Source organism: Sciurus vulgaris (assembly GCF_902686455.1).
Source record: "Sciurus vulgaris genome assembly, chromosome: 16".
Lineage (NCBI taxonomy): Eukaryota > Metazoa > Chordata > Mammalia > Rodentia > Sciuridae > Sciurus > Sciurus vulgaris.
In genome coordinates this window covers 21,657,833-21,674,243 of record NC_136477.1, presented here as the reverse complement: position 1 = coordinate 21,674,243, position 16,411 = coordinate 21,657,833, and the positions used below count along the sequence as shown (strand labels likewise).

Sequence of the window (16,411 nt, the reverse complement as noted above, 5' to 3'; positions counted from 1 at the left end):
GAAGCCACGCCCCGACGGAGAACAAGCAGGGCGGTGTGCGTGCCGACGTCAGCGTCCGGCCGGAGCGCCAAATTCAAATTCACGCCATCTTAGGCCGGCGGGACGGCTGCGCGGCCGGAGGTGGGGTAGTCTGCTGCGCAGGTCCCAGTTCCAGGGCTGAGGGCGCTATGGCGCCGGGCTGCAAAAGTAAGTCGGGAGCCGCGGCTTCGAGACCCAGTTACCGCCCGCGATACAGACGTCGCGAGGCTGCCCGTAGGGTTCCCCGGGGTGAAGGGCAGGATAGGTCAGTGGTCATCTGGAATCTGTCGTGCACAGACAGCGAGCTGGCAGACCACTCTCACGCGCTCCTTCTGCGTATTGGCGCGTGCTGGGAGCTGGCACAGTTCTGGGTGCTCGGGAACAGCAGTGGGGAACCGGAACCCCAAGGCTAGAGCTGGCGCCCAGTTACCCGTCGGTTCTTCCGTTTCCTTCTTTCGATCCTGCTGTTCCCTTGCCGGCCTCCTCCGTGTTCGCAGAGGGCTGCATCTCTAGGTGGGCTTGCCTGAGGGTCGGCCCTTACTCTCACTACCTTCTGTACATTTCTGACTTTCTCAAAAGAAAGGATTTATTTATGTCCCAAACACGTCTTTCTCTTGCATGGCTTTTCCCCAGATAAGGGCATTTTAAAGCCTAGATTGCAGCAATGTCTTTGCAGTAGTCCCCCTTTGCCCTGTGAATGCCTGAAAACAGGACTGTACCATAGTTCACAGTCTTATACTGTTTTTTCCTATACATGCCTATGATAAAAGTTTAATTTGTGAATTAGGCACAGAAAGAGATTAACAATGAGAATAGTTATAACAGTATACTGTAATAATAGTTGTCTGAAATGTAGTCTTTCTAAAAATCTTACTGTCCTCACCCCTTCCTCTTGTGATGTGAGATGATACAGTGCCTACCTCGTGAGATGAATGATCTATGCAATGTGACAGAGTTAGGCTAAAAAGCTTATTTGAACACAAGCACTGTGATACCACTAGAAGATCTAATTATAACTAAGACGTCTACTCAGGAACAATTGGGAGGGTAGCATATGCAGTGTGGATATGTGCTGGCCGGACATAGTGGGATGGCATGGGATTTCATCCTGCTACGCGGAACAGCAGGCATTTCTTGCAACTTTCAAGACTTTTTCTTGTCTTTGACTCTCAGAATATTTACTATTAATGTGTCTATCTGTACACCCCTTTGGTTTTATCTTACTTGAAATCATTGAAACTCTTGGATGTGTAGGTTCTTTTCCTATGAGAGCACTTTAACTCTGAGGAAGATCAGCTGGTCATCCTGGAGCCAAATGTTAGTTTTCCCTATTGATGCCGCATTCCATATAAACGTCTGTCTCTTCTGTCTCCTGGTAAGGAAGAGTTGCTGTAGCCATTACGAGAACACAAATCATGGCAGACATCAAGTTAAGGGCCCTGGGAATTTGCTGTTTTGATGACTTCTCAACAGTTTTTATCCTTTATGTTGTTTGTCTCTGAAGCTGATAAGGTTTTTGAGGGGAATGGTTAAGGCCCACAACAAGCTTTTCATACTTTACAAGCTATGATTTAAATAAGAGAGCAGAGAAAAATCTTAATATATCTTTTAATGGCTGTTAGGCCATGATGTAAAGCCCAGGATTGCATTTACCCTTTATCCTTGTGCTTATCTCTGTCTCAGGGGAGTGAGAGAAGCAAGGAGACTGCTGTAATTACTCAAGTAAAGGATGTTGCTGGCTTGATTATGCAGTGGTAGCAGTGGATTTGGCAAGAAGTTGTAGGATTGTAGATATGTTTTAAAGTTAGAATCAGAGATATGCTGATAGATAGGATAGAGTGAGAAAGAATGGGTTTAGGAATGACTCTATGGTTTTGGCCTGAACAATGGGAAGGACGGAATTGTGATTGAGACATTGCCTCCTGTACATGCAGTTGGAGATATCAAGTAAGCAATTAGATGTTAAGTCCAGAGCTGAGGAGAGCAATCCAGAGAGAACATTTAAATTTGGGAATCATAGCATATTCCCAAATTTAAAACTGTGGGACTGAACAGCATCACCAACTTAATGGGTTGAGATAGAATGGGCAAGAGGATCAAGACCTCAGCCCAGGAGCTCCACACCATGGATGTGAGGAATCTGAGGAGACTGGGGAGTGTTAGCAACAGAGGAACACGTTAGAGAATGAATTTCCATAAAGTAATTGTAATCATCTTTAACGACTTATCTTTTTTCCTAGCTGAGTTACGAAATGTGACAAACTCTCTGTCTAACCAGCCAAGGTAAGAAAAAGTCTTGTTGAGGAACCTCCAAAGAATTAGCAATTTTATAATTCTAAAAGAGGTATTTAGCATAGTAAGGGATACTTGTTTTAAAATTTAACTTAGTCCTCACCCTGCTGGAAATATGGGAGATCAAATACCTCCCCTGCCCTCTTAATTTCCAAGCTAAAATATGTGGTTGATTACATAATTCTCCCTTGAAATGACTATTTTATTTTGCTAGTAAGAGGGAATAAGGGGATGGGATTGTGGCTCAAAGGTAGAGCGTTTGCCTAGCATGTGTGAGGCAGTGGGTTTGATTCTCAGCACCACATATAAATGAATGAATAAAATAAAGGTCTATCAACATCTAAAAATATATTAAAAATAAAAAGAAGGAATGAGAGACAGCAGTGTTTATATCCCTTTGAAATGAACTTCCTTTGAATTTATTTCCAGTAAAGGTTTGTAAGGTGCTTTTCATGAAATAAATCAATAAAGGGTGTGGGTCATTGAGACTCTTATAAGAGGTAAATTTAAATGGAGTATGTCTTGGACTTTGTTGGGGAAACTCATTATAATAAACATTAGAGGCAACATGAGACTCTGATCCTTCACAGTTTTCTTTTCTCTAGTAAACTTAGTTGTTACTTTTTTTTTTCTTTTAGTAACGAAGGTGATGCCATCAAAATTTTTGTGCGCATCCGTCCACCCGCCGAGGGCTCTCGGTCAGTTGATGGAGAGCACAGCTTGTGCTTATCTGTGCTTTCCACCACAACTCTCCGGTTGCACTCCAGCCCCGAGCCCAAGACCTTCACATTTGATTATGTTGCAGACATGGACACCACTCAGGTAATGAAAATTGGGAACTTAACTTTTCATTTGAAATATACAAATCTTTGTTACTTGTAAGGATTTCATTTTTGATCTCTTTAGTTTGATTGATTTAAGATAAGTTCAAACATTCTTTGAATTTTTCAACTCTGATTTTACTAAATAGTTTTCTTCTTTATTCATCAATTTTTGTAATAGGGTGACACAAGCCTGTTTTACTTTCCTTCTCCACTCAGTGATGGAGGTTAATGGAGGTGCACTTTTCAGGGCCACTTCAGTGATTGATAAGGACGATTAGGCACCTAGTTTAAAGATTTAGAATTACTATGATGACAATTACTGTCTTTACAGTTAAGTCCAACTTAATTAAGATCTAGTCAGCACTAGCCAATAGAACTTTCTGCATTAATGGAAATCTTTTATATCTGAGCTGTCCATTATAGTAATCTCTAGCCACATGACTATTTAAGTTTAATTAAAATTAGATAGAATTCTAAATTGGTGCCTCATGTACATTAGCTACATGAGGCTGTGTTGAGCACTTGAAATGTACCTAGTGTGTCTGATGAACTAAATTTTATTTAATTTTAATTAATTTAAACTTTAGCCATATGTAGCTAATGACTACTACTATATTGGACATCACAGGTCTTGATTATTCTCTTATACTTATGAATGTTTTTAGTGAGCTATTTAGAGTTTAGATCTTTTATTTTTTTTATCTAGGGCATTGCTAGCCAATAGAAATATAAAAGCCACATATATAATTTTAAAGTTTCTAGTAGACACATTGAAAAGTATAAAGACTCAGATAAAACTGATTTTAGAAATATATTTCATTTAACTCAATATGTCCAAAGTATAATTTCAACATGTAATCAATGTAAATTATTGAAATATTTTCCTTTTTGCCCCCCATACTCAGTCTTCAAAATCTAGTGCGTGGCCAGGTGTGGTAGTGCACACATGTAATCCCTCTGACTCAGGAGGCTGAGGCAGGAGTGTTGCAAATTTGAGGCCACCCTCAGCAACTTAACAAGACCCTGTCTCATAATGGAAAATTTTAAAAAGGGCTGGGGATATAGCTCAGCTCAGTAGTTAAGTGCCCCTGGGTTCAATCCCTAGTACCCCCCACCCCCGAAAAAAAAATCTAGTGTGTGTCTTACACTTTCAGCCCATCTCAATTTGGACTAGCAATGTTTCAGGTACTCACTAGCCACATGTGACTCATGAGCAATATAGGTTTAGGAGTTCTTGCATTGTTGATAAGACTGCATCTACTTACATGCAAAATTCATAATAAAACCCAGATATTATTTAATACAAACTTATAAGAAAATAACTGAAGAAAACTAGGGCTATGTGTCTTATTTTACATTAATACCAGAATAATATTCGCATGAAAAATGCCATGAAAAATTTTACATGAAATTTAGTTGTGTTTTTGAAAAAAAATTACAAACTTAACATCACCACTTTTTTAAAATAGTACAAACTCTATTTCATAGAAATAGATGAAGTCAGAGATAGTCAAGTAGGCACTGAGTTAGCTTTCTCAGGTACTGGTATTTGGCCAGGCTCTGCCCTGCCCTTGATAGATGCGCACTTTATTTATTTATTTATTTATTTATTTATTTATTTATTTATGGTACCGGGGATTGAACTCAGGGCCTTGTGCTTGTGAGGCAAGCACTCTATCAGCTGAGCTATCTCCCCAGCCCCTAGATGTGCACTTTAAATCTGTAATTATATGGAAGGTTAATAGATTTTATTATGGTTGAAATGTTATCATCTTGAGATGTTTTAGACATTTTTCTACAGTGCATGTAATCTTCATGTTACATAAGTGTTAAAAAATCTAAGCACTTAGTTTTTATTGTGATATCATAGAATATAGTTTAGGAAAAGGTTTTAATTTTTCTGAAATGTTAACATGTTTGGTACTTATGTTGTAGGAGTCTGTATTCTCAACTGTAACTAAAAGCATTGTGGAGTCTTGTATGAGCGGCTATAATGGTACCATCTTGGCATAGTAAGTTATCAACTGTGTCCACATATTAGGGTACAATAGTACATGTTTTTACTAGCTTTTTATTAACTTTCTATTGTTGTTTTAATAAATTGCCACAAACTTGGAGGCTTAAAACCACACAAATTTATTAACCTATGTTTCTGTAAGTCAAAAGTTCAACACGGGCCAGGTACAGTGGTGCATACATATAATCCCAGAAACTCTGAGAGGCTCAAGCAGGGGAATTGCAAGTTTGAGGTCAGCCTCAGCAACTTAGAAACCCTGTCTCAAAGTAAAAAGGACTGGGATATGTCAGTGGCACTTGCCCCTACGTTCAATTCCCAGTACCAAAGAAAAAAGAAAGAAAGAAAAGTTCAGCATAGGTCTAATTGGGCTAAAGTCAAGGTGTTGACAAGGCCATATTCCTTCCTAGGAAGCAGTACTAGAAAATTAGTTCCTTTCTTTTCCTAGTTTCTAACACCCATATTACTTGTCTTACAGCCCCTTTCTTTATTTTCAAAGCCAACAATGTACAATTCCTTAATTCTTTCTTATGCACCTCTCCCCCCCTTTTTTTTATTGTTCTCTAGTTTTATTATTTTTCAATTTTCCCAACACATGAACTATAGCTCATTTTGAGATTTTTCAGTGCATTTCACAGCAAAAATGAAAAGGGAATCATTAAAATGGTTGGACACAAATCAATTCTTTTTCTTATCATTTACAATTGGTTGAAAAAATTTTGTTATTTTCATCCTACTAATCACCCTTTATCAGAGTACAAGCTTAAACTTCTTTTGACGATGCAACAGACACAGCCATCTACAACGGCTGATGAATGACAGGTACATGTTAGCATACTGATTGGAAGACCATATCAGAAGAATCAGAGTATGGCACCACTCTTACAAGATTAGCTTGTAGTAACAGGTGCTGATCACCGTAAGCAGGTACTCAATAAATACTTGAATGAATGATGAAAACCATAATTAGACCTATTCTTTTAATTGCCAGCAATTCTTCAACCTCAATAAAATACTGATTTAAAAAAAATTTGTACCTGAATACAACTTCCTGATATCTTTTTTTCCTGATATCATTTTATTTCATACTTTCCTCAGCGTTTCAGTTTCCTTGAAAAGATAATAAAACCATACCTTACATGTGCTCAGTCTCATATGCATGTATAACTGAATTACTGACAAATATGAATAGGTATTTGAATGAACAGAGGTAAGATAAGCAAACTTATCCAGAGGGATAGTACATAATACTGAATATTAGCCTATAATTGAAAAAAAGATAAGGAAAAAAGTAACAGTTTTATTTTTCAATATTGCTATTTTCCTTAATGCCTAGTTCTTGAAAGACCAAAACCTGCAGAATCTGGACAAAATTAACACATTTTAAAAATCGTCTCTCAAGTGTAATATTTAATAAAACTAGGTATTGAAAAATGTCCTGAAATTTTTGTTCTGAAAGTTGTTTTCAAGTATATTAAAATGCTCAGAAGAAAAAATTCTCCATGGTTATAATTCTAATCAATTTATAAAAATACTTTTTAAAAGAGTGCCAACAGAGGTGGATAATGGATAAGTTCCTCGGACACAGGCACACAGTCTTTTGAAGAAAAAGAATCACGACTATAACCTGGTGATTTTTTTCTTTTTTTTTTTAATTTAACACTGATTTCGGGCGCAATGGCTGAATCCACTTTTGGGTCATGCTCTTCTTCCTCTTGGTTGGTTTATAAGAGTAGTATATACTTCAGTTGTGGATAGAATGCAAAACATAAACTCTGAAAGAGACTTCACTTTTCACTGCAAAGGAACCAAAGTCACTGAGTTCTCACGGTCGTGTGTATCCACTGCCCCTGTGCAGAAACAGGTATCCAGACAGCTTTAAGAACCAGGAACTGGATAAAAGATTAATCATCCTAATAATTCAGGTAAAAGGTTTTCAGATGGTATTGCTCACATCACATGAACAGGTTGGTGGGAGATCCATCATGTTTCTTTAACACTTTGGTTTTGCTGCAGTATCGTAGTGCTCAAGTACGTATGTTCGTGTTTAGTTAGTTTCTGTCTGCAGTCAGGAAGCAGGTCACTCAGTGCAGTGCATCCGGTCTGGGAGGGCTGGGGGTAAACAGAAGAACCTCATTTGGTCAACTTTTAAGAGTATGTCATTCTGCTGCTTGTGCTGTTGGAATCACTTTCCAGAGGGGTTTGTGATAAACAGCCATCTCCCTCTTTAATAAAACATGTGGTTTCCCAGGGTGTGCCTGTTTGAGTATGGTGCCTTTCTTCTGTCCTCTGCCATTCTTCCAGTGTTGGTTTATGCTCTGCGGCCTTATCAATTTCAGACTCCCTCAGAGAGTCCATCACATTTTTTCATAGTCGCCTAGATTCAAATGGATCCTGCTTCTCCAGCAGTCTTAACTCTTTTCTTTGTCACAGCCAATTTAGTCAGGTTCACGTACTTTGTCTCTCCATTGCTATAAGTGAACTTGAGAACACGATTCCATTCCCCTTGCACTCTGCATACCACAGTGTTGGTGATGTTGCGCTTTACTTCAGCTATTACCCAGTGTGGTTTACCACCGTAGAATGGCTTAGTATGAGACGTAATGTGACTGAATACCCAGTTTTTGCACAGTTGACACTGACTTTGCCACCAAGTTCTACCCAAGGAACTGTCAAAATTGACGGCATTTGCACAAGGGAGAGAAAAAGTATACTCTTGTCCATGCTCCAGTAGACTGGGGATACCTTCTCCAGCCATTGTCACACCTATTGACATGCCCAAGAATTTGCTTTTAGTCCAGATGTGCATTTACACACATCTTCCTCTCTGACATTCTACATAAAATCCTGAGACTGGAGGATGATGAGAAACCTGCTCAGCAACAACTCTGACTATATAACAGTCTGATCCCACTTGGCTGAAGGACTCCTGATAGAGAAGCAGATTTGTGACTGCCTGGGTGGAAGAGCTGCTAACGCCACTGGATGCAACCTCGCTCTTCGGCATCCTTCAGGAACAGTGAAATGTTTCTCCAATGATAGGACTGTTCGGTTTCTTAGCAATGGCTCCCTTATGACCCTCGTGAAATGAGGTAAAGTAGTACTCAACAAAGCGAGTCATTCTGTCCTCAGCTGTGTCTGTGTTAGTGATGGCTATAAATAGGTCTGGATGAGACATAAAGTCTGCATACATTTCCAGCAAAGAATGCTTCTCTAGGATAAATGTAGGTAACACCACTCTCGTTGAGTCCATGCCCAGCTTGAGCTGTGACGAGATGAAGGATAACGCTGCGTTGCTCTTCTACAGCTCCCAGGTCATCCTCTTTGTTGCCATAGGTGGCCTCTACCTCATCTGCATTTACTTCTTCAGGGTCCCTTGCTAATAGTCCAGATTCTGCAACAGACTGCTCTTCTGGGACTGCCACAGGCTTACTGTGCTCACTTGCAAATGGATGATTAGCTCCATTTTTATAGTAGTCTGATAAAGGAACCTTTGGTTCTAACCACTCAGGTGTGGTTCCTGAAGGCAGTGAACCCTTCTGATGTGATGCATACTGCAACTGGAGAATATGAAAGCAACCATTTAAGCAGTTCATGGTTGCCATGGAAGTAACTTTGAGCATTAAGAAATCCTGGTCCAAGGAACTAAGAAGACCAGAGTAGGAAGGCATTTAATTTGTCTAAGTCTCTGTTGTCCATCAGCATGAGACATCATTTCTCTGACTTCCACAAGATGATCTGGAAGTAGATGAGCTCTTTTGCTCACTGATTGCAGTTTGGAGTGTCCAACATTAAAAAAGGAAATGTCATTTTGACTTGATCTCTGGGATATAGGAGAACTACCACTAGGTGCAAGTGAGAAGCTCTGTGACTTCAGAGGAGGATTATTCTTTCCAGTGGCTTCAGTGTGGTGTGTACATATCTGAAGTCTGCTAACCCAATGTTGTCGCTCTTTTGCATCTGTGGCTCTCAGTCTATACTGCTCCCTAGTGGCAGCAATAACCACAAAAGTGTGAGAGTCTTCATCACTGGGTGATATAGCACCTGCAAGCTGCAAGATACCTCTGGGTTTTTGATTTATAGACTGCTCATTCACAAGGTATTCCAATAGCCCAGCTTCATTGTTTAAAACCAAAAAAACCTGTATTGCCACACAGTGACAAGGTTGGTATACTTCATTAAATAGCCATGTATATATTTTCCCTTGTACTGCCAGCCTTTTGCACCGCCACCACGGTGGCTGCTGTTGCTGCTACTGATTTCACCCGCACAGCTGCTGTTGCTCTTCTTGTTCAGGGTCACCGTAATAGCGGATCCTAACTCCAAAGTTCATTTGCCCTTCTTGGGAAAGAGAGAACAACTCTGTAGAGGAGTTTTGTAGGTGCTTAAAAAATAAACTAAAAAGCTACCTATAATCTCAGTTGCTAAATCAGTTGGCATCTGGAATGGGAACCATCAGCGATCCAGGAAAGCAAGATACGCATCCTCAGCGGGAGGATCCTGTCCAGCCCGCTCAGAGGTTCTCGCCACAGACTCGGACAGAACAGGGGCTGGCGCAGGCAGCACCGGAGGAGGGTCACCTCTCCTCGGTCCAGAGTCGAGCAGTTCAGGACCAACTTTGTCTAATGCCCCAGGCCTGGGTCCTCAAATGGGTTTCTAGGGGCAGGGGAGTCGCCCCCTCTCCGGCCCAAACATGAATTCCAAGGCCCCAGCCACCGCCCGACCCACAGCCCCACAGCAGGTCACCCACCCGCTTCCCTTTAACTGTAGTGGACAAGGTTCTTGGATTTTAAGGACTTGTCTGATTAAGTTAACCCCACCTGATAATCAGGGTAGTGGGATTAAGCTCTGCCTTCTGGAGAAGAGAGTATCTATATGTTGTATTTGAAATTCTGTGATAAAGATTTGTCTCTTTCATATGGACGTGTGTGTTTATAGTATACTTTAGGTTATAATCCTGCATTATTTATCTTTTTTGCTCACATCGTTCAACTTTAGCCACTGGGAGCTCTTGGAGGTTCGTTTCTGTGTTCCTTTGCCACCTTCCACCTTTGTGTACTTTGAGTACTTCTTTGTTATGTGATATTACAAGATGTTCTGGGCTCATTTTTTATTTTTCCAGCCCTTGGCCATTATGTGTGGGTTTTTTTTTTTTTGGGGGGGGGGTGCAGGGGACACTCATATTTAGAAAACCAAGATCTGGGTGGTAGGTGTGTTTGTTGCTATTGTAGAGTGTCTGGTTCTAGGCCTTCTCAGCAGACAGATCTAAGTAAAAGATGTATATATTCTAAATTATGTACATCTATAATTGTTTCTGTGCCTATCTATTTGTGTGTGTGTGTGTGTAGAGGAAACATTATTTCATGCTGATGGCTGATCCTAATTCATAACCACTATTTGACTTTCCTTATGGTGAGAAACCTGGCTTCTCCTGTTTACCATTCATTTACTAACTTGTGCAACCTAGTATACAAGTTAAGTGATTTCAGATTTGTTTGCCTATATCCCTATGAGATGAATATTTACCAAGTATAGTATTTATGTACAGTTCATTTTTTATCTTTTTAAGACTTATAATTTCTAGTCAAAATCCATTTTCTAAACTTTTTTAGGTCAACTCCCTCCTACCCACTCACTTCTGTGCAGTTGCCTTATAATCATTAGATGCATTCCATTCTGGAGTCCTCAATATTCTGGTTGATAAGTTTTGTTTGTTTACATACTTTAAAGTTCCACCTTTGTGCTTTATGTTTGCATTGGGTTTGACAAATGCATAGTGTTAGGTATTTACTGCCAGCACCAGAGTTCCTTCACCTTCAGAGTTCCTCGTGTCCTCCTTGTAGTCAGCCACTCTCCCTCCTCCCAACTGTGTCATCCAGGGTATACTCATATATTTCCATTCCTATAGTTTGCTTTTTCCAGAGTGTCCTGAGCTTCCAAAATCCTACAATATCTAACCCTTTCAATCTGGCTTATTAATCCTAGCAAAATGCACTGAGCGTGTGTCTGTGTTGTCTGCGTTAATGGTTTATCCTTTTTTTGCTGCATAGTATTTTTGTGTATGAGTGGATGCACCAGTCTGTTTATGCATCCACCCTTTAAAGGACATCTTGCTCCTTTCTGTTTTTTAGTGATTGTGAATAAAACTGCCACAAACATTTGAATTTGGTTTTTGTATGAACATAAGTTTTCAGATCACTTGGGTAAATACTTAGCAATGCCATTTCTGGATCGTATGGTAAGACTATGATTATCTTTATAACAAACTGCCAAACTATATTTCAAAGTGGCTGTAGCATTTTACATCTGCTCAATCATGTATATATTTGCAGTGAATGATGATTCTGTTTTTCTAAATGTTGGCAGCCTACAAACATTGCAGGGGGTTTGATGTTGGAATACTAGCTTAAGTCCAGAAGGCATCATGATAGTGTAATTATTTTTTTTCCTTTAGCAATAGACTTTCTAAATCTATATAGAACTAGAAGATTTTAATAGAACATAGTGATTTTTATATTCATTTTGAGCAGCTGTTAGGCTCAGGGGGGTTTTGTTTTGTTTTTGTTCTGCCTTTGTATCCTGGTTCTTCTATAACTGACTGGAAATACAAGAAAATAAAGAATATATTAAGAATTTAAAAGCCTACCACTCATTTTGCACATTATATTCCACTGTGAAAATTTGCCTTTGTTTTTCATGTTCTTTTTTTCATGTAGTCAGCAGAATTAAAGTTCTTTTTTGAGCCCTGAGGCTGAAAACTATGTTCTGATATATCCTCCTCAGAAATTAAAGATTTTTTTTCCATAGAATATTTGGAGTGTTGAAGTTCAAATTGAATTTGAAATAGCCATGATTACCAGAGATTATGTATCTTCACAACTCTTTCCTTTTAAGATCCTGTAAGGCACACTACTAATAATATTTAATTCATGATGTACTCATTAATAACTTAATGAAAATTGCTTTGGGTAGTTATGGGTAGAAATAAAAAGCACTTAGAAATGAGTGATTTATTTGTTGTGTGATCATACTTTCTGGTTTGCCTGGGACAGTGCCAGTTCTAGAGTAATTGTTAATAATGGGCCTTTCACCCTCAAGTGCCTTTTTGGACCGTAGATTGTAGGATTACCCTAGTTGTAGAGGACTCAATAATATCCATTTCTCATTCTGAATTACCGAAGAACTTTTCCCACTACTTCTAAAATTAGGAGGTAACAATTAGACCATACTTTTTTCTGGTGGGGGAGGCATCTAACCAAAAAGAAAATTCAATATTTTATTATTTATTCTTTATTTGCAGTACTGAGAATTAAACCCAGAGGCACTATCACTAAGCTATGTCCCCAGCCCCTTTCTTTTTCTTCTTCATCATCTGTTTTCTTCTTCTTCTTCTTTTTCTATTTCTTTTTCTTTTGCAGTTCTTGGGATTGGATCAGGGTTGTTCTACCACTGAGGTATATTCCCAGCCCTTTGTATATTTTTATTTTTGAGACAGCATCTTGCTAATTTGCTGAGGTGGGTCTCGAACTTGCAATCCTCCTGTCTCAGCTTCCCAAGTAGCCGAGATTACAGGTTTATACTGTTGTGCCTGGCAAAATTTTGTATTTTTGCTGTGAATCTGAGCTGAAATCATTTGACACCATGATTGATATTTACTTTTAACATATAAGGTTTTTATTTTTAGTTTTTTGTCACTCTGGTTTCTGTTTAGTGGAATAACAAAGGAGATAGGATACTGTGCACAAAATAAAACCTATATTACATAACAGTTTTAAAAATTGCCATAGTTTTAAATAAAGATGTTAATATCTTCTTAAGACAAAGTGTTTAAGAAAGGAATTGCTACATTGTTTAGAATAGCAAAAATTGAAAATGGTTCAGTTGATTTTGGTTAAATAAATTATGAGTTCATATCCATTAAATACTATGTAGCTATTAAAAACAATGGGTCAGATATCTATTTATTGACTTAGATATGTAAGATAAAATTAAGGGCAAAGCAGATTGCAGAGTGGTATGAATAACATCTCACTTTTTGCAAATGAAAATTTTGAAGGTTATGTTTATATAATCTAGAAGCATTGACCAGAAATTGATACTGGTTAGCTCTTAGCACTGGAATAGGAGGGAACAGAAGTCGATCATTTGTGCATTACCTAATATAATTGAGGAATAGAATAACTTTTTATGATGAAAATTTATATGCTAGTAGGCCATATTAAAATTAGGAGGGTAGTCTTCTAAATTTTGTGTGTTAAAATAATACATAAAACCTTTTTTACAGTGGGCAGACTGGCTCAGGGAAGACATTTACCATGATGGGTAAGTAAATGAAAGATTAATATTTGCTGTCTTAATGTATGCTTTTGGTGATGACAACATGTAATACATTTTGAGGGAAGACATAATTTCTATATGTGATGTTGATCTCATAAAATTAAGGACATTCTGGAGGCCAGATGGTGAGTTCCTGAGTAGCAGAGTCCATGGCTTAATCATGGTCATGGTTATGTTCCCTAGCTCAGTGCCTAGCACAGACTAGGTGCTGGGTAAACAGTGTTTCAGGAGGACTTAATGCTATCTTATGGATTTCTATATCACCAAGATCAAGATTCCCAGTTAGGAACTACTCTGGCCCATGCCTCGGAAGGACTGCTACCCTCATCATTAGATTTGCTTGTTTTTGAAGTTCCAAAATTGAAATTTTACTGTTTACATTCTTTTGTTTTTGTTTTTTCCTCATTGTTCTATTGTTGGGTGTAGTAGTAGTTTATTTCCATTTCTATATATTACAGTATGAATATACTACAATTTTTTATTTGGATTTGGTCCCAGTGTGGGACCATATAATGCTTCTCTCAACATTTTTTCTTGTATTAACCTTGTTTTTTAAAAAATAGTTATAGTTGTAAATGGACACAATACCTTTCTTTCGTTTTTTTAGTTTCCTTGTGGTGCCGGGAATTGAACCCAGTGCCTCACATGCCTGAGGCAAGCGCTCTACCACTGAGCCACAAACCCAGCTGTATTAGCCTTTTGAGGGCATTTTGTTGGCTATCAGGGAGTAGAATTGCTGGATCATAGGGTATATGTATATTTAGGGTTAGTAGATACTCCAAACAGTTTTTAAAGTGATCTTTCTAGTAGTGTACGGAAGTTGCTGTTGCTCCTCATTCTTTTTTTAAACACTTGATACTGTTTATAAAATTTTAGATTTTTCACATATTATTTTGCTTACTTAAGTTTTTTTTATTGTTGTTGTTTTCCTGTACTAATGCTTTTTTATTTTTATGTGGTCAGATTTCAAGGTTTTTTTTTTTTCCCCCCTGCTTTTTTTATTTCAATGGCTTCTGAATTGTGAGTTGCTGTAAGGAAGGTCTTCCCCTCTCTGAGGTTATAACAACAAATACTAGAATGCTTACAATGTGCTGGGCACTCTTCAAGGCACTGCTGTCCTATGAATGAATACAAGGCCACGCCCAGGTTCTTGAGGAGATTATATTCATTCCAGGTTGGGGGTGGGACATGTGTACAATTAAAAGCAAATAAATGTATAGTAATTATTCCAGAGATTATTAGTGCCATGAAGAGAAATAAAGCAGCATGGGCGGGTAGAGAAGAGCATGGGGTGTTGTTTTAGATGGATGGGTCAGGAACAACCTCTCAGGTCACAACTGAAATAAGAATGGGCATTGAGACTATCCAGAGAAGAAACTTCCAGGCATAGCCACTGCAAAGGCGCTAAGTTGGGTACACAGGTAAGAGTGGAGTTTGCCAGGACAAGGGGCTTGAAGTTGGAGCAGCAGCCTGCAACCGATTCCCACAGGTGTTTGAGGGGACTTCAGATTTTGTTATGAGATGAGAAGTCATTGGAAGGTTATTTTAAAACAGGAATTACATAATCTGATGTATAATTGGAAGAATTACTCAGGCATCAATGGAATAAAGAGGAGGAGGTGTTCAAGTGGAAGCAGGATTAGTAACTATTGCCTTGTAGGCAAGCAACGATAAAGGTGCCCAAGGATATGTTGACTATCTTTAACTATTGTTCAAAAGATGGCATAAGATTGTCTGCTCTAGTATTAGTTTCTTTGCTCACTTAATTCCATTTTCTATCTTTGTTATGCTTTATTTTTCTTTCCCCCATTTTTTATTGGTGCATTAGAGCACATAACAATAGGATGTTATGCATTTCTTAAGGTACAATTTACAAGGACCATTTAAGTATTTCAGGTGTGAAATACTTGCACAAGACAAGATTTTTGAATTGTTCTCTATATTATTATTCCTGTGCATAGCTGGATTCCATTAATTCCTTTGGTCTGTAGGGCACACTTAACAATTTTATAGTACCTTCTAGATCTTTTTTTTTGCTTTATTTCTTTTTCTGGTAAATATCACTATAGCTGTTTTTCCTCTGCTTTCACACCATAACAATCAACACATAAGACTTTGGTGGCTTCCAAAGGTTTAAGAATTTCTCCCTCCCAGCAAGTAAGCAATCAGGTCTGCAGCAGACACCAGCTGAGTGTCCTCTAATCCAATTCATTTCTAACACTATCTACTTGAGGATAATATCAGATCCCATAGGTTTAGGGCTCAGTTCCCAAGACTGCCTGCCTGCCTGCCCCAGTTTGTGGATTTTATTTCTAACCAATAAACTATAAACTGGAGTTCCCACAACCCCCTCCTCTGGTTTGATTAATTTCCTAGAATAACTCACAAGACTCAGGGAAACACCTTTGATCAGCTTACTCTAAAGAATACTTTTTTTGTTTAATTAAAAAAATTATTTTTTAGGTGTCAGTGGACCTTTATTTTACTTATTTATATGCAGTGCTGAGGAAGGTACCCAGTGCCAGGCACATGCTAGGCAAGTACTCTACTGAGCCACAACCTCAGCCTAAAGGATACTTTAAAGGATACAAATGATCTGATGTATAGTTAGAAGAATTCATAAAGAAATACATAGGGTAAAGCCCGGCAGTTCCCCAGAACGGGGGCTTATGTCTCTGTAGAGTTGGGGTGCACCACCCTCCCTGCACTTGAATGTATTCTTATTCACCCTTCTAGAAGATGTGTTGTATTCAGCTATCTGCAAACTCCCTTGAATCCAGTTCCCTTGAATCCAGTCCTCATTACATAGACTTGATTGATTATAGCATTGGCCATTGGTGAGCAACTTAATCTTCAGCCCTCTCCCCTCCCCTGAGCTCGAGAAGTAGGGCTGAAAGTCCCAGCTCTCTGAGCACATGGCTAGTTG

At 38.7% G+C, this 16,411-nt stretch overlaps 1 protein-coding gene and 1 pseudogene across 2 annotated transcripts in view; one reads left to right on the top strand and one right to left on the bottom strand.

The window, feature by feature from the left end:
* Positions 1 to 66: 66 nt before the first annotated feature.
* The window catches only part of KIF15 (kinesin family member 15), a 59,651-nt gene continuing 43,306 nt past the window's right edge, over positions 67 to 16,411 (top strand). Inside the window, 5 exon segments of the mRNA XM_079115492.1 lie at positions 67 to 186; positions 2,259 to 2,301; positions 2,949 to 3,132; positions 5,070 to 5,146; positions 13,433 to 13,470. Coding sequence (XP_078971618.1) covers positions 168 to 186; positions 2,259 to 2,301; positions 2,949 to 3,132; positions 5,070 to 5,146; positions 13,433 to 13,470 — 361 coding nt within the window. The 5' untranslated portion in view covers positions 67 to 167.
* Positions 7,308 to 11,023, bottom strand: LOC306646417 (oxysterol-binding protein-related protein 11-like; annotated as a pseudogene). The gene is made up of 2 exons: positions 10,963 to 11,023; positions 7,308 to 9,464 (listed from the first exon to the last, which is right to left on the bottom strand). The product of its transcript is annotated as an oxysterol-binding protein-related protein 11-like (transcript).